Source organism: Egretta garzetta, unplaced genomic scaffold, assembly GCF_000687185.1.
Source record: "Egretta garzetta isolate BGI_Z169 unplaced genomic scaffold, ASM68718v1 scaffold16, whole genome shotgun sequence".
Lineage (NCBI taxonomy): Eukaryota > Metazoa > Chordata > Aves > Pelecaniformes > Ardeidae > Egretta > Egretta garzetta.
In genome coordinates, this window is record NW_009260022.1 from 271,199 (window position 1) to 290,068 (window position 18,870).

The following is an 18,870-nucleotide window of genomic DNA, read 5'->3' on the forward strand; positions in this document are numbered from 1 at the left end:
CGGTGATTGAATCCTTTGTGTGTAGAAGTCAGCTTTTTAGAAAAATAATTTTATCATTAAATATAAATGGAGTTACTTCAGTCCTAATAAATGGAAAACATGAAGATGCAGAACTTTCGTAGTCTTAAAGCTGTTAAGATAACCATCCCTTGGACAATAGGTTTTCCATATATAAACCTTTGGCAACACTAAACTATAGTACAATTATTTCCTGGCATGCAAGGTGACATAGCTTTGTTGCACCCAATGTAAATGACAGAATACAGATTTCAGAATCTCATAATAACTGGCAGTTGATGCAATGAAGATCTTCATTTATCCCATTCTTATTCTGCATTTTTACTGGTATTCTCCCAAAAGGTCCCTGGAAAAAAAAAGCAGCAGCAATTAGGACATATTATAAATCTCCCAAGATTTATGAAATATGTGTGGAACATATTTTTTCTGTTTAAGAGTTAGCAGATGTTAGTTCCACAGATCCCTCAGTGCCTGTATCTAATAACAGATTGAAAACAATTATTCCTAAAGGAAGAGCTTTTTAATAGTTTCTAACAGATTATTTTCCTACATTGTTTGTTGCAGTGCTGAACTACAAACACAAAAATATTAAAATGTTAATAAAAACTGTATTTTAACTATAGCTTCTAAATTTTTTGAGGCAATGTTGGTTGTTTCAGATTTCCAAGTCATTTTGGGTGCTTCAGTAGCCAAAAGACTAAAAGTAATTAATTTTTACAGAGTGGACATCCAACATTTTAAAAAATCTGGCCACTCACACATGCCTTGAGTTGGCATTTCATTGTTTTTGAAATGCTGTGCTAATGTTAACAAATAATTCTTAAATATTAACCTGTTCACAGAGCTCAGATAGAAAATGTTGCTTTTCCAACAGCATTTGCCTATATACAGGCAAACTGAAGCAGAGTTCTTAAACAGGTAGCCATCAGCAGCTCAAATTACAGTATCCTATTCCCTAATGACAAGCCACAATTTAAGGCAGTGTTTTCCATCACAGTCTTTAATCAATTTGGTGTAATTTTACCAATAAATATTTCTGATTTTATAATGGCCATGCAAAGGAGAGTTTTATTTTTCAGTAATTTAATATGACCTCACTTCTGGTAACATTCAGTGGCAAAACTCCCCGCAAGTTAAATAGGAAACTATTAAATAGGTTCACCACTGATGCAAAATACAAATTATATTTGGAATGAGTTCTGTTAAGTGTCTTATCCTAGTTTAGCACTGTAACAAAATTTGTAACGCAGTTACATATATGTCAATAGTTAAGAGAAAAATTAGCAGTATTTTCCCTATGTGTGACAAATACATTTAAAATCCCAGTATATTAAGAATAACAATCAAAATTCAGGCACCTTTGGGTAACTCTTGTGTTAATCAGCCATTTTAAGAACTCTTTGGTAGCCATGTCATCAAGGACTTTGTTGATATCACTCGTGAAAGTGCCATCTGCGTGTCTTCGCCCCATTTCTTCAGCCACAAGAGCTTTTTCTGGGAAACTTCAAAGAGAAGAAATTATCAAACATTTGCAGATCAAAATAAACAAACCGTTTAAAAGGGCCTCATTACAGGATTCTAGTACACTGCACGTTTCCTGTGATTTTAAGGAGTTAAGGGTTGAGCCTGATGTTATGGCTCAGTATAGCACAATGTATATCAGAACATCATTTGAGGCGTTATTTTAACAACAGAATAAAGCATGGAAGTCTCCCTTTACCAGATGAGGACTGTTCCTTTGGCTGAGTCTAAATTTCTCTCTAACATTTTTTGGAAAAGCCATATATGCAAAACAGTCTGCAATGTCTGTGCCAAGTGGACTAGGCATCAATAAAATTTGCAGTAGATTTACTAAGAATCATTATTTGAGAAGTATCACTACTAAAATATTACAGTCACATTTTCATACTTTTTTTTCTGTTTGAATTGGGCTTAAGTCCTAGTTATACACTTATAATTAGATTGCATAAGTATTTAGATATTAAGAGCCACAACTTTTTGTGGGGGTTAAAATAACTCAGTTACAACACCTGTGTAAAATATATGTGCTTGTTTGCTGAACAATAGCATTTTATATTTGGAATCAGATCCTGATTCTTGCTCTATCCTTTTTTGACCATTGGAATACCATTATGCCAAGGGCCTGGTTTAGAAAACTTCCCTCTCTCATTTCATCCCATGAAATATAGGATGATTTTAATTAATTCCATTAAGATGGGCTGATACTGAAGCACACCGTGCTCTGGGACCAATGACAAGCAGACCGGTTCTTTTCATGCAGTAATTTCAGGGAAGGCTATATACAAGTTTGACTGCAAAAACCCTTCAATATTGGGAAGTAGAAGGGTAGTCTACATTTAATTGTCCATCTAGGTTTCTAAGCTCAGTTCATCACAGCTAGGTTGTAATCTCTCTCTCTTACAGATACTGAAATACCCTATTTCTGCTCATGAAAATAAAACATGACAGAAAAACAACTGCAAATCTGAACATCACTATGAAATGTCAATGGCTTTTCACTTCTCTATATAGCTGACCTCATTTATTTAACTCTGTTTTTTCAGGAAATCATCATTATTTACAAAATCTACTTTTACCTATTTAGTCTTCCTTGACTACAACACACAATCTTGTCTTACAGATTATATTTTATTGTTATTGTTATTTATTATTTTATATAGTGCGAGAGACTTACATAGTACTTTACAGCTAGTAGAATATATAATCAGAGGATGAACTGAAATCCCTGCCCCGAAGAGCTTACAGTCTAAAGGCACAAACAAGTACAGAACAGCTAAACGGTGGGGAGTGGCATGTGCATGGTGTTGCTCCTAACCATGCAGAGTTGGAAATACGATGAGTTAGAAGGTGCCTGCAGGAGATTGAAGGTGAGGCCTTTCTAAGTGTAAGACTATCACGAAAAAAGATGCGAAGTAATGAGTGAGGAGATTAAGTGAGTAGGCTTGAGAAATCTGCAATGAGTATGTGGAGAACAAGATATTGATGACGGAAGTCAGAGACATAGGTAGGTCAAAACTGTGGAGCACTGCATCCAGGAAATCGTGAATGATAGCAAAAGAAGTAGAGGTGTCTTAAAAAGGAAAATAAGTCATAGCTGTAGGAAATGATAGTTATTTTGGCAGCAGCAACTTCAGGAGACTTTCTGGAGCAGAGGAAGAGGAAAATAAGTCATCAGTTACTGCTGGGAGTGATCACCAGTACATGGAGTACAGCTGATGACATTGGTAAGAATTTAATCTTGGAAATATTGCAGAAGAAAAGATTGACTATGAAAGGGGGAAAAAGGAGAAAGTAATTTAAGATGACACTGACTTGAATCTTCCCAATGATAGTTAAGGAGACTGTGAGCAATGTTATGTGAAGGGGTAAAGGTGGTAGTTAGAGGAAGATCTGGTTTAGCTTTAGATGTGTTGACCTTAAATATAACTTGACCTTTTAGAGTGTAACTGCATACTAAAAAGGTTTGTTATAATCTGCATTTGAACTTAATAATTTAAAGTGGTAGTCTAACACCCACAGAATATCTTCTATTACAAAAAGAAAAACATGAAGTATGGCAAGACTGATCAAAAACACATCAAAGTTTCATCAGACTTGATTTCTAACCCCAAAAGCAAGGCAAAATTTAATAATAGGAATGGATGGATTCTTACTCTCTTCTTCCTCGTCCATTCACTAACCAAGCAATGAACTCTTTGGCAGCTTGACCTTCCAAGTAGGAGGTGATATCACTGGTGTAGGTGCCTTCAGCATGTCTCTCAAATTCAGCATGACGCTTGGAGATCGCATTGCTGAAAGAAGAGCAATACTCTAAGAGCAGACTGAATAAGGACTTAGTTTTTTTTTTAACCTTTATTGATTTCTGTTTCCCACCCACCAGACTAGCATTTCTTACTAGGGAGAGAGGTTATTTTTCTTCTCAAATTACTCTTGATATTTTTTTCTTGATATCTTTCAGTTCTGAAAGCATTGTCTGTGCTATGCAATACGGTTTTGTGCAGAGATGCCTAAACTAGTTCTGAACAAATCAAATCAGGTGCTGAAAGCAAATATAGATGCATTGGAATGGTCTGCTAGATTAATTAGCTATGATGAACAAACTGTATTGTATTCTACAAATGTACCTTTTGTTACCCCTTGTGTTAACCTAAAAAATTGCATTAAGCCACTCCTCCTATCTTCATCTTCTTTGTTTCTTACCCAAACTGTTCAGTCTTAATTCCTTTTGAATTTACATTTTGAATTGTTTTGTGAACACCCCTTTAATCATCATTCTGACCAAGTGATAAACCTTGGAATAATTTCAAGCCTGATCACCTCTGGCTTAATAAAGACAATTGCCTTCTCCCTCCCTACACCTCATTGTGTTTCTTTCTCTGATATAGCACAAAACTATGTCACACTGGCCCTCAGGAAAGCAAGCTGCACTGAGAAGTAGACATATTATGGAATATTTTCCACGAATAAGTTCCCTAGCATTTCTATTTCAGAATTTGCTAATTTCTGCCCAATTTTCAGGACCTCTAGCTCTTTCTATTATTTTTTATCATCTTGGAATTTCACCATTCCTCCTAATTTAGTACCATCTGCACTTTTCATCAGCATGCTAACTAGACTTGTTTGGAACATTTTTAATGAAACGTTAATTTTGTTGAGATATGCTGTTTCATTGAAGCTGAAACATTATTACAGATTTGTTACTGATATTGACAGTGCTTTGAATGGAAGGATCTTTGTGATCCAGGCTATCCTCTTTGAAATTTCTGACAAAAGGAAGAATGAATATAGGTATTTCAATCTGTTTTGCAAAATCACTTACTGGGGTTTTGTTTTATTTGTTTCAAATTTCCAATCCCTCAACCCTCTCCCAAAAACATTGGCAAGAAACAAAATTCTGGCATCCAGCAGGTCTTGTGTTCTCCTTTTCTGTAGTGAGCAGTTTACGTAACATGGGACTGAATGCTTAGGGCTGAGCATTGTATTGTGCTTTATCAGCTCTCTGCAAATTGCTGCCTGGCCATTTTCCTTTCATTAGTCTTCTCACTGGTTTTCTTTTCTGCAACATAACAGGGTTTTTTTTGCTTCAGCCCTTTTTTATACCAAGTTTTTCTTTTTATCTTATTCTCCACTGTACTTTATTACTTGGAATGTCCTTTCCTGAAATCTATTCTTATCCTGTTGCATTCCTTCAAGCCATTGCACATAGCTATAGGATACAAGTATAGGAATAAATAACAGAGACGTTTCCTCTTTCCTAGTAAAAAGCAGGTGTGAGATAATTTTTTTGGATAGGTATTTCTTGGATTGTGGCAACATTGTAAAGCATACTAGTTGTTTTCTTTCTTGTTTAATAGAAAATGAGCTCAAACTGTTTTTGAGTAATCAGTTGTGGCAACTAGAATACCTTGAGAGCTGGTCCGGGAATTTGTCATTTTCATTGTCCTCCTGTCCTTGTTGGCTGTAGTGGAATTCCACAGTCATTAGATCATTATTACCAGTACATTGCAGAGCATGCATAAGCTGATAAGATTTTACTGATTATTATTGAAATATTATGATAAACAACCATGGCTGATAGATTAGTATTATATAAATAATTTCAGGTTTATGACTTTAGATTAATACAGTATCTAGAAATCATTACTTTATACTTTAAAGACCTCAACAGGGATTTAAAAGCATTAATATAATAGATTTTTGGATTCTGTGGACAGATTTTCACTAGAACACAAGGCATAGACTTACACACTTTTACATTATTCTTGCTCTCAGCTTGGTAGCTTGTGCTTAATCAAAGTATATTTTAAAAAAACATGCCTTTCAAAAAACTCATGCCTTAACCGTATACTTGCGATACTGGCAAAGTATCCAGTGGTCAACAAAACTTAAACCTTAACTCCATTTTCACAAATGAAACTTCAGGTATAGAGTATCCATAGATAGGAAAGTTTTACTAAGGCGCAATGGCCCAGACCTTTACATTGTATTTGCGTGTCTTATTCCTATTGAGCTTAATTCATTCACTGAAATAATCTGTCCCAAAGAGGCTGAGATAGTCTTTTCAGGTGACATATCAGGTGATATACTGATACTACACTTGATTTATCCAAATCCTTTTGACTGATTTTGCCTATATCTCCCATTTCTAATAACATGTTAACATTATATATAATTTTTCTTTGAGTACTTTACTTATTTGAGGTTTATACATAGTCTGTGATGGGAAGCTGAAATCAAGAAACTTAATTCAGCTAGATTTTTGGCTGTTTCTTTACATGGAGATCTACAGCAATGTGACCAAAATGCTTACCCATTTCTTTTAGTGCTCATTAACCATTGCACAAAGTCCTGAGCTCGTCTAGTGTCCAAGTACTTGCTGTAATCACTGGTGAATGTGCCTTGTGAGTGACGTTTCACTTCATTCAGCTGTCTAGATTCATCTAATGGTTCAGACTGGGAAGCTTTGAATGATCTGTGGAAAGTTTAGAACTTGTCAATTGGCAACGGTTATAGTACCTTCTACAGGTGCATTGACTTTTCTTTTAAAAATAATATTTTATGCTCTCACAAAGTAAAAGCAAGTGGCATATTGCTCACTCGCTGGCTAGTAAAATGAATCAGCGTAGCAGATTGGATACCGCACAATTACAAGGTCTTCTTGGCTAACTTAAGGCAGCTATTGTTTGTAATACTAAAAACTTCTGTGCTGTGCTTTGCAATATTAAAAACTTCTGCCAATTCCAATGGTAGATTAAGTACTATGTACTTAATACAAATACAAAAAACTATCTTTAAGTCATAGTATGTTTTGCTTCAAACTATAAGAAAACAAAGTTCAGGCCAAGTGTTTCTAGAAGTTTGATCTAAAGAATTTACCTTGATTTCTCCTCTGTATCCTGAAGAGGATTTTGCCAGCTGCCTTGAACTATCATTAAAAGGAGCCCAGCAACAAAATACACACTTTTCATTTTCATTGCCTGTCAAAACAGAAATAAGGCAACAAAGAAAAACATAATAATCTTTACATATATCTGAATCAATTATATTGAAAAGAGACATTCTTAATGCTGATTTGAACTTGATGATATTGAGACCCTGTGAGGATGGATGACCAGTGGATGGAGACTGTAGTGCCTTGGGTAGGCATTCAAAAGATGTAGCCTCTGTTTTAGCCTTTAGGCTCTAGTCTCTATTCTAGAATGCAAGGTGAGCAGAGAGCAGCTGCATCCTCACTTGCTTGTCTAATATGAGGTCTGTATCTCCTTTGCTCCATGTTCTGCTGATGACATGCATTAGGTCTGTTTCAATAATATTGTTTTACTGCAAAACTCTGGTATTGGTGTGACTTTTATTTTTTTTTCCAGCTCATTCACTAGAGAAAAACCAAACTAAATCTCTGTCAAAAATGTTACATTAGCAGCTCCCCATTCTTTCTTTCTGGCCCTCCATCCTCCTTTTAAAAGTGTTTTTTGAAATAACAGATATTGTAGCAGTAGGCCTCTGGACTTAATAATGACTTGTTAATAGGTGTGACTCCTTAGAAAAAAACAACCACCAAACCACACACTGGCTTGTGTTCAGTTCATGACGTGATATGTCAAGTTTTGCTCATTGCGCTATTGACATAATACTTTACTTCAGTGTAAGGGCTTCCATTACGGGGCTATATGGGATATACAAGATATGGGGTATATACTTCATATTAATGGTAATAAACCAAAGCAGAAAATATTGTCTCCCTATGTTACAAGTCGTTCTATTGGCTTCAACCATGTAACAGAAATGGCTACGTTATTACATCTGTCTTCATCACGCGCACTGTAGTAACTTGACCAGTGTCGCTGACTTTAATGTGAGGTTATTCAATGTAAACTAGAGTATTACAGTCTGTACAAATGCCTTGGTGATCCACAGACAAGCTGTGATTCCCTTACTTGCATTAGCGACCGGTTTACTCATGCAAGTACTACAGTTATAACTTTTAATGAATAGTCATGAATGGGAGTAAGGCATTCCTAGTCCCCTAATTATGCGTACTACAATTTTCTTTATTTAATGTAGTAGTATTAGTCTGTTGACCCATGATCCCCTATAGGACAAACTGTTGAACAAAGAAATGCTATTCATTTCAGGCTCACAAAACCCTGTGCAAAAGGGACTATGGAATGGCTGATAGATTCAAAAATGCTTTGCATAAACAGGAAATGAGAGGAAATCTGCTTACAAAATCAACTAGTCTGTATTGCTTATTTTTATTTGGTTAGGTACTTTTGACCTTGAGAAAAAAATTGAATATGCCATTCAGTAAATGGCTAAATGCTCATTCATTTAACTTCAAAATCGGTACAGATCACAATATTAATCTGCTGTAAAGCAACAGAAGTTGCAATGAGTTCCCATCAGCAAATGTCACTGGAAATAATTTCATCATGTACTTGGACTTGTGTATTTGAAAGAGCCCTTCTGCCATCCATGACACTTTCCTATGGTGCTATCCATGACACTTTCCTATGGAAGTTTATGTTACAGTCTGAAAAACAAAGGGAGACAGGAAAGATGAGTGCATTGAAATCAAGTGGTAGGTGGCAAAGAAAGACCCAGGCAACAAACACCCTCCCCACTAAATGTAAACTCCACTGAGCTCCTCTGGCTCCACTGGAGGAGTTATTTATTAAAATTCAATGATTTGTAAAATAAGTCAGTCTGAGTGAAAACATCTATTCTCTTTTGTAATGCCTTGTCACAGTAGGCTGAATTTAAATATACTACGGCCTGAAGGAAGACCTAAGAAAGTTATGAAGGAATGACGTGTAGAGAAGGTGCAGATTACTCTGTTTTGAGATTTGGAGTTGGCTCTGCACTGAGCAGTGCAAATGGAGGGGGTTTATGAACATCTCTGAAAAAGTTAACTCCTGCATCAAAAACCTTACTGGTGTAGGACTTCTACTCTGTCCCACTAGTCATCTCAGCTTCACAGCATTTTTTTTTATGAAATCTGTTTCTTCCATCTATTATAAAATAATTTACAGTTGGAGATCCAAAGCTTGACTGTTGGCAATCAAAATCTTAATCAAGTATTAATCAAGCCCAGGAAAATAAATTGGTGAATGTAAGATTTTCTGGTGGATTGTACTATTAAGCAATGGGAGTCTATTTCCCTCTTTCCACCAGAAGCCACTGCCAGTGTTGCTCATTTTTTCATCAGTGTGTATGGAGACTCTTTCTGCCTTCTGTAATGTCCTGATGTATGAATTTTCATGTCTACGCTTGCACACGTCCTGCTATAGTACCAACAGATACTGTAGTGGCCATGTAGTCAGTCCTATTATAACTCTAACTATAGCGTTGAACTCTCTTTTCACTGTTTCATTTGGAGCTGTATTTTGGTGGTGCAACACTGACATCCAATGTTTATCTCAAAGAATGCATAATTTCACATTTCATAGGCTTCCAACAATGGAACAAAAGTTCTGCCTGTTCTTTGGGAGGCAGCTCTGCTGTGGTCACAAAAATGGTTTGATTGTAATGTAGTGACCCCGATGCTAGCTGATATAGCTGTAAATGTGTTCACTTAGACACAATAAAGTCTGACTATTGCACCATACACAAGTAAATTTACCCTGCTTAATGGTATGCTAACAGTTTGGTATACTTTTACTTAACCTGAAAAACTAAAGAAAGATAATTTACAGCTACCCATAGCTTTGTTAAACCATGACGCGGATTAGACATAAACCTAAGTCACTAAAGTGGAATGAAAGAAATAGTCTTGTCATTAATCCAGCCTCCTTACAGTAATATCAGACACCAAAAGCTGTTCTTTTATATAAAACTTTTAAAAAAACATATTCAAAGTCCACTGCAGTCAGAAAACAGATTTTCAGTGATTTCAGTGTATCTTGGATATAACTCATGCCTCAGTCCTATAGAGCTTTCAGATGTGAACTGTCCCACTGGCTACTTTATGCCCTAAGAATGTGTTTAATGTTAAATGCATGTTTATCTTTTTTCTAAATTTTTAAGAGTCAAAATCTGGGGAGATTAATAAAAAGAAAGATGCATAAATGCAGTTTTTTTGAAACTAATACAATTTTCAAGTAAGAGAATCCTTATTAATAAAACAAGCATTTTCAAAAGCTGTTAAACTTCTGTCAAATATGTCCTTTTAAAAATTTAGAATCAGTTTTGTTTGTTCAATGTTTAGTACTTGCTATTGGTAACCCAAACCAGCAATAGCAGTTTTTCAAAAGTTAAAGAAGCTATAGTTTTTAAAGAAGAAATTGTTACTTTATTCTCCGGAACACAAGGATATTTTGTAAAGAAAAAGAGATGACCAGCAAAATAATATTTGTTGCATTTGTTTCTGCTAATAAATTCATTTCTCAGTCAGAAGAAAGGGTTTATGTGCTTTAGGTTATTTAGGTCACCAGTAGATACTGCTAAAACCCATGCAATCTTATTGTCAAGGTACAGGAAAACTGAGGCTAATCTTACACACAAGATTTTTCTTCCTGTGCATATTAGACTAATGGAAATGTTTTCATTTCTTTCTGATTGGAGACAAAAAACCTAACACATCTCAGTTTGAACCACCAGAAAGTATGTAACAAATATGTCTCTCAAATCTTGATCAGAAACTTGTTTGAATATTATTTCCTTGATCAACCTGATTTTGCTAGTTTTTCCAATGTATTTTACTGCAGATGTCTTTTGTACACTACATGCAATTTTAACTAGCTTAATTTCATTGCGTTTTCAAAAAAGAATCTTTCAAAACTCATATTGCATCTATTTCCGGTTTAAAAATACAAATTATCTAGTTACAGCAGTAAAAAAGGGAATATTTACATATGAACATGTATGAATGAGTAAAATAGATTTCTATTGACATGAAACTGTTTGCAAATAGCAATTATTTCTAATTATAAATAAACTACTTTTTTCAGTAGATGTACTTTACATCTAATTTGCCTACCATGTTATAATGCCTTGTGGAATGTTCTGTAAAATATAATGGTTCTAGTCTAAGGAAATCCATAGTAGAATGGAAGACTAAATTGAATTTTATACAATAATCACAATAACTATTGAAAGGCTTTAATTTTTACTTTTGTGCTATAAAATTTCCTTTTCAGATCTTACAGTGGTATGAAAGGAATAGTTGCTTGAGACAAACTGATCTAAAAGTGGGGCAGTGGAGTGGCAATCTGTAGGGCGATGGAGTGACAATATGTCTTGGACAGTTTTAGATCAGTGTCTATGTAAACTCACTTTGTTTGTACTCTGCTAATTTAATCCCCATTGATTTATATTTAAGCAGTATCTATAACGAGTGAATATTTTTAAACTCCTGTTCATTAAATATATCTAGAGGAGATACTAAAGAAAATGAATATATAAAAAATCAATAATTATGTATCTCACATTTAAATTCTTACTACAATGCATGTCTTTCATGTTCTCATGGTTAATCTTCCTTCTTTCAATTGCTTCTGCAACCCAAACAGTTGATTTCCCTTTTTCGGATCATTCTCTGTTGGACTAGTTCAACAGATTAAAAGATTTAAATGATGATGTCATTAACTCCAAACATCAATGATTATAACCACAGAAGAAAACACAAATTTGTTGAAAGATCCTGCACCTCTATTGCAAACTTTGGGCAATACATTTCAGATAATGCACTCAGCTTTCTCAAACAAATCGTACTGGTAGTTTGTATAAATCTTACCTTTTTATACTTTGGAGTGATATGTAGCGGTTGCAGAAGGAGCTGCTACTCTCTCTTCTGGAACTATGGCAAGCCTTGAGGATCCTGAGATCTGCCTAGCTGCCTCTTTTGCACAGACTTATATATATACTGTTCAGCTCTAGTAAGCATTACGAGAGTGCATCATTGCTGACAGTTTCCTTATTCAACTTAAAAAAAAAAAGGCATCATATTTGCTATTCATTTCATTTGATAATTTTACAAGCAATTTCACACATTCATTCTGCTTACTTTATGACATCAATGCTAACATGGTTTTGCAAAAGGAGTGAGGTAGCAATGTCCAAAGAAGTAAATATCAAACAGAAGAGCATTAGGATGACAAACAGTGGGCTAAAGGTGCCTGGGATTAAGGCAGCAATTTCTCCGAATTCTGATTTGCCACATTTAACATTTAGTATTGAGCAAAATACTGGTCCCGTTGACATCAATAGCATCAACTTCACCTATCAATTTTAAATCAAGGTTTATAAATTTAATACACTGTTAACAATAACCAACACAACTCCCCCAACGCCCTTTAATGATTCTTCAGGTAATCTTGTGCCAATAAAATGAACATGAAGAGATGTGAAGTACTGCAGTGATGGATACCCACTATGCAAAGCCTACCACAGGTCAAATTTAACAAAAAGATTTGATTACTCTTAGATGTAAAATGCCAACTTTGTAAGTTCTACTGTATGAAAATTCATACTCACTTGAGAATTGTATGTCAAACATTCATTATAAATTGAGTTTCACACTGTGGCCTACAGATTAATGCAAGATAAGCCTTTTGCTTATATGTCTCCATTCCCTACAAGGGAAAAAAACCCCAACAAAACCCTAACCAGATTTGAGCTTTGTAGCTGTGTATGTTTTATGCAACTATTGTCAAGTCCTAAATCATTCAGTAATAGGGGCAATTTCATAGCTGTGGTGGGGCAGTGCTGCCAAAGATGACTGTGTTCAGCCATCTGGTGACCACAGGTAGAAGAGATTGACACAAAGCTTGTCAATGGCCCTGGCAGCTGAAAAAACCTGCCAGTCAGGAACAAGGGTCTTTTATCCTGTCTTTGAAGCGACAAGTGAGATATCCCCCTTCCAAAAATTCCTGGAGAAGTTGTTTTTTACAGACTTTTTCAAACATCATGAAATTCTTTTGTAAAATGCAAAAGAGCACCAAACCCAAAAAGTTATTATTACATATGTAAGGTCAGGCAGTCCAGGAGACATATAAAAAGGACTCTACCTTGAGATTCCGTTCTGCTTAGTAGAGAGAAGGGACAGTGGACATCTCACTGAGCATTAATGACAGCCTGTGCTCCACTCTGGAGTGGCCCATGGTCTAATTTGTAGCACAAAGCATTTATATTACAGCAAACCCTCTTATTTCCCCTGACACTGCTCCATGAAGCCAGCAAAGAATCTTGTTTTGCTGGCTGATCACAGCCACTTTGGCATAGCCCATATGATACAATTGAGGCAGCCTATAAATTTAAAAACCCTAGTGTTTGCCTAGAGTGGCAAAAAAAATTTAATCGATCCTTCCTAGAGGTCTATCCCAAATACCTTGCTGTGGTACTGCAGTATGGCTTTAGGGAAACATTAAGTCTCACTACATAGTCCACATAATCAATTTTAAATAATTTTTTTGGTGTTAGTATAATTTTTCTCTGCTCTTAGATCCATCTACTGAGATTCATGGTCCATTTTTGTCATTCCTAGCTACAATGCAAGTGTCTACTAATGTTGCTGCTGAAAACTTAAAAGAGCACAGCTTCTCTTCCTCTTATTATTGCTTTCTGTTTGTACTCTCAGACATTTCTGAGAGCCTTATTTTCCCTTTTTTGTTACTCTCATTTTTAATTAACTTCTTTTCTCTCCTTTCCACATGTTCTTTTCCCCATGTCCTCTTTCTTCCTTCTCCTAACTGTATTTTACACATCCATCCAAAGTAATGGATTCCCAGTCATTGATTGGCATAGGGTATACCAACTTGCATACATATTTATCAAACTTGGCTTTTCAGATTTTTTTGTTTGAAATGACCAGAAATACCATCTCCATATACCAGCCTTCCCTAGGGAAACAGCTATGTAGCATGCAGGACATGGTGCCAAAGGAGCCAAAATAAGCCTGGAAACAACCTTATACCCCAAATCCACTTATTTTTATGAGATGCCGATTTCACTGATACACTTTGTCATCTTTATCTCAGAATTATGTTTTAATCTACTTCCTGTTTAAACTTTATGAGCGTTAAATAGGGTATGCAAAATCATAGGGTAAATGTAAGGAAGTCCAGCACTAAGTATGGGAAGGCACTGTCTCCCCATGAAGTTGGTCAGTTTTGGGGCTCCTGCCGGAGGTGGCGGGCTGCCCAGCCCTGCAGTACCCCGGCAGGACAGCAGATGGTGATCCAAGGGCCGTTTACGCCCTTTTTTTATTTACACCAGGATGACACGCGCTTGTTGAAACGGATTGCTACCGACAATTATCTCACTGCATGTTGAGTTAAAGATACGTGGCTTTCTAAAGAGGCAATACAGAATGTAAGACAGTATCATCTCCTCCAGGAAACAGGCAGTTCTTTTCTTTTTGTTTGGCTCTGTTTATTTTCTTGTGTCAGATAAAGTTCCTTGTTTACAGTAGGATGATTTCAGAAAAAAAAAAGTGTATGAGACAGAGCAGCTCAGTGCACCCGGTTGGGCAGGTTGTTACACAGGCTGTATCATCTAGCAGGTCATCTAGCATCTAGAAGGTGACTGATTATTTGTTTTTCAAGTGATACACAGACAATAAAAAGTACAGGAAAGATGTGAACTGCCATCAAGAACCGTGCAACCTTCAGTTGCCATAACTGAATCTATAGTAATACCTATTTCAAGAGCTCAGCAAACAAGAGGTACCAAACAGAAGTAGGAAATTGCAATGAGTATATGAAATGTGCATATGTACTCAGGTTTTTTCCTCTCACATTGTAAAATACAATAGATGGCACCTTTTGGCAAAAGTCAAGGGCAACCTCACTCTCCTCTATATTATAGTTCACATATGAGACAGTATTTAACCAAGTCAGACTAAGAGATAGAACCTGAAAGTGACCTGCCTTCAGGAAAGCTTCATCTTCATGTTTTTCATGATTCACTTGGAGTCATTAAAAGACCTGTGTCTTGGGTTCACTGTATTTGGAGTTGATCAGTTTCCTGCACCATCACCCTAGCACCAGGTAATGGATGCTATTAAGGACAGTGTAATTCACTCCACTGGACAATAAATCTGTGAGAAAAGTTACAGAAGACATAAAATGAGAAGCAGAATTTTTAACAGCTGCACACTGAAACCGATGCTCTAGCAGTGACAATTCTGGTTGGTATGGCTTTTCAGAAAAATAGAACCAATGTATTTGTTATAACTGGCTAGCATAGTCTGAGTATCATAATCTTCTAGGATGTTTCTCTCAACTCTATAACTGTTGGTGCAAGAAAAAAGTAATTAAAAACATCTAAACTGTCAAGATTTGAACATTCTAATGAATGAGGAAGTTGCTGACTTTTGAAAGCAAAAAAATAAAAAAATCCCCAGCAACTGCTTTCAAAAAAGTGAACCCCCCACATTTTTCTGTGCATTTATTCATTACATATTTGTTGTTATTATGTTATTCTATTATTATCCATTACATATCTAAGGAACGTAGGAGGGAGGAGGATGTATCTTGGGGTATGACTACAGGCCCACACCCTTTTTTTTCTCACACTGAACAGAAAGCATTCTCTCCCTAACTTTGTCAAACATGAGTTCAGGGGCTGGGCTGCGCTGCCCTTTTATTTTCCTTCTATATGATAATCAGCCAAAAGAGCCCTGCATTCCCCTCCTGAGAATTAGTGCAACGTATATAGGAAGAACATATGTGTAAGCACATACATATATACAACATGCATCATGTTACATACATACACCTATACATATACATAACACACACAAACGTGTGCATGTGTACGTATACAACTGCATGACTACACTTTGGAGAGCAAGAATAGCTTTCTGAAATGGAGGATTAGTTTAGGGTCTGTAAGCCTTTCCATGGCATGCAACCCCATGCTCGCTGCCACGGATGCCGATGGGTTTGTATCTCAGGAAAGACAGCTATTGTAGCTGCTGTAGCCCACACTGTCTCCTCACATAAATTGGAATCGCTCCACTGGAAGCCAATGGAGCTGCATCAATTTGCGCAAGCAAAAGAGCTGGCCAAGTATGTACTAGTTACTTTACATTCTGAGAAGACAATGTTCATAATTGAAAGTAATACCAAATGCTCTTAGAAAATACTATGAATTATTCAGATTAAATATAGAGCCTTCAAATGACTCCATAAAATGTTCTAAACAGCTGTGCCTTGTAATTGGAACTGACTGGCAAAGTGGAAAGTATTGAATGTAGTCTGAATTTGACTTGATATCTGAATAAAATGAGTATAACACTAACTATATTCTGGAGCCTGGCTGGGGTTATACTTGGTTTTCTACTGATGCTGTTTTCTCTTCAGGCCTTTTCTTCTTTGCAGCTGCAGTAATCCTAAGTGAAGCAAAGCCTGTAGCTCCACGTTTGAGGTACGAGGATTGCATGTTCATTGATATGTACAACTTGCATAGCATGAATGAGGTAAACAATGAAAACAGATGTTGAGGAATGAATGGTTTGGAGTGGAACCAGCGGTTTTCTACTACTTATGTACACTTCAGTTCTTAGAATAAAGCAGTTTTTGCTTTGCAGCTCTAGTTTTATTTTGTAAAAGCTAAACAGGATTCATAGTGGAAACTGACTTGTAAACAACTGTATCTGTGGCTATTTATCAAGGACCTGTACTTAACTCAGAACAAATATGTCCTGCCTTCAGAGGCTTATGTATCTTACATATCTTTATATGACAGATATTTGAAGACTAAGTTTCATTGTCTGAAGTGGTATTTTGGGGTATCTGAAGTGTGAGATTCTTATACAAAAGAGAAAAGAAGAGCAGAAAGTGCTCAGCATTTTCTGAAAACTGGATCTTCTAAAACATTTGAAAGTGGGAAGCAAAACTTAGGACATTCATTCATCAGCTTAGAAAATCTTGCCATAAAAGTATAATTTCTTAGTTTCAAAAGAAGTTTTGGCTCTTACATACTGTATTCTATGCCTGCCATATAGATACATATACTTTTTATTCATATATAAGGCTAACCATTAAATATATTTTTGTTAGCTTCAGCTTGACTCCTCAGGACAAGCCCTTTCACCTTGAGCTCTGTTACAGAAGAGCCTACACTGTAGGCTAGATTAAAAAGGAATGTGGCAAATTGTCCAATGAATGTGGCAAACTGTCCAGTGAATGTTTGTGGTGATGCTTATAACATGGATTGTGAATGTAGACAGCAATGCAAAATGGAAGAAGTTCTCTTTCTAGAGAAGAAAAGCCTCAGGAGGATCTTATCATTATACAAATATCTGAAGGGACAGTGTAAAGAAGATGGAGCCAGGCTCTTTTCAGGGGCGCCCGGTGACAGAACAAGAGGCAACAGGCACAACCTGAAACACAGAAGGTTCTGTCTGAACATAAGGAAACACTTTTTTACTATGAGGGTGACCAAGCACTGGCAGAGGTGGCCCAGAGAGGTTGTGGAGTCTCCATCCTTTTAGATATCCAAAAGCCATCTGGACATAGTCCTGGGCTACCAGCAGTAGGTGGCCCTGCTTGAACAGGGAGGTGGGACAAGATGACCTCCAAAGTTCCCTTCCAACTCCAACCATTCTGTGATACTGCGATGGTAGGTTTGAAGTGCTCTGCATCATTTCTAATGAATGACTGCAATGTTACCTGTTATTAACACAGGCCAGAAACTTGGTGTTGTGTATGTTTTTCAGAGGGGTTTTTTGACACTCACAGCATTCTAAGACATTTTCCTCCAGGTCATCAAAATACATGGTTGCTCAATCATAAAGCTTTCAGGTTAGACATTATTCCAGCAACTCAATGTAAATGTCATGCTCTGCTGAGGACATATTCCCATTCTTTGGCAAGAACACTGTGTAAGCCAAATAAATTAACAACATGAAAAACAATGAAGGAAAGCTCACAGCAGCATGATACACTTATTTTTTTCATGCTTCATCCCCACAACTGCTTCCTACCAGCTTAGGTAAATGGTGGACAGTTTGGAAGATGTGTACTATGATTGTCTTAGGAAACAAACAGACATAGGGGTGAATTAATGAAACAGCTAATGCATCCCTTGGGAAAAAGGTACCTTCTGTTATTTTATTTGACACATTTTCCTGAAATGTCCCTTATTCCAAATACTTCCAGAAGCTTCTGACTACAGACCTGTGGGCAGGGTGTGAACAATACATTGCATCCCTTTATTACTTATAGTATCCATAAAGGGCCAATTTATCTGGCTGAATTTCAAGAGCTTATAGGATTTTCATAAGTATATAAAAAAATAAAGGTGCAGAAATTTAAAGAGAACTTAATATATTGATATTTATGTGAGACTGATACCACGCTTTTTTGAAAATTGCTCTAGGTTGCCATTGACCTATTCAGGTATCTAAAACCTTTAAGCATCTGGGATAAAAGCCTGATTTTTTTTCTCTTTCACCACAATTTTTGCAATGGTTTCTGTGGTGTTGCATCAATAGAAGAAATTGAGGGTTAAATCTCAGTACTTTCAACTGAATCGTATTCCTTATTTGTAAAATAACCACATTACTGAGACCACTGTTGTGTGCAGCAAATGCACATAGGACCATATAATCAACATTTAATTAGCCCCACTTCATGTTATATTTGCTTAATGTTAACTTTCTTAGAGCTATAATTTTTTCCTTTAACCATTATAGCAGTTGAATTTTAATTACATTACCAACAAAAAGCTCATTAACGTCACATAATTGGCAGCGTTTCCAAAAAAACCTGAACTAATTGAGTATTTTCTGAAGAGTTCCCATCAAAGTATAATTTAACCATTACAAACAGCTTGGCAACTACATTTACATAAAGATGTGTCTGAGGAATGTTCTCATGTGTGGAAAAT

At 36.2% G+C, this 18,870-nt stretch overlaps 1 protein-coding gene across 1 annotated transcript; it reads right to left on the reverse strand.

Annotated features, from left to right (window-relative positions):
• Positions 1-339: 339 nt before the first annotated feature.
• GCG (glucagon) lies at positions 340-11,496 on the reverse strand. Its single transcript, XM_035896248.1, has 7 exons — positions 11,464-11,496; positions 6,916-7,016; positions 6,350-6,511; positions 5,444-5,497; positions 3,693-3,830; positions 1,377-1,520; positions 340-364 (listed from the first exon to the last, which is right to left on the reverse strand). The coding sequence occupies exons 1-7, from the start codon at positions 11,494-11,496 to the stop codon at positions 340-342; spliced, it is 657 nt and encodes a 218-aa protein (XP_035752141.1).
• Between the last annotated feature and the right edge of the window lie 7,374 nt (positions 11,497-18,870).

Coding starts and splice junctions, on each gene's coding strand:
- GCG (XM_035896248.1), bottom strand. CDS start 11,496: ATGAAAGACATGCATTGTAGTAAGAATTTAAAT. Junction 7,017..11,463: donor ATTGTAGTAAGAATTTAAAT/GTGAGATACATA, acceptor CTGTTTTGACAG/GCAATGAAAATGAAAAGTGT. Junction 1,521..3,692: donor AATGGACGAGGAAGAAGAGA/GTAAGAATCCAT, acceptor TTCTCTTTGAAG/TTTCCCAGAAAAAGCTCTTG.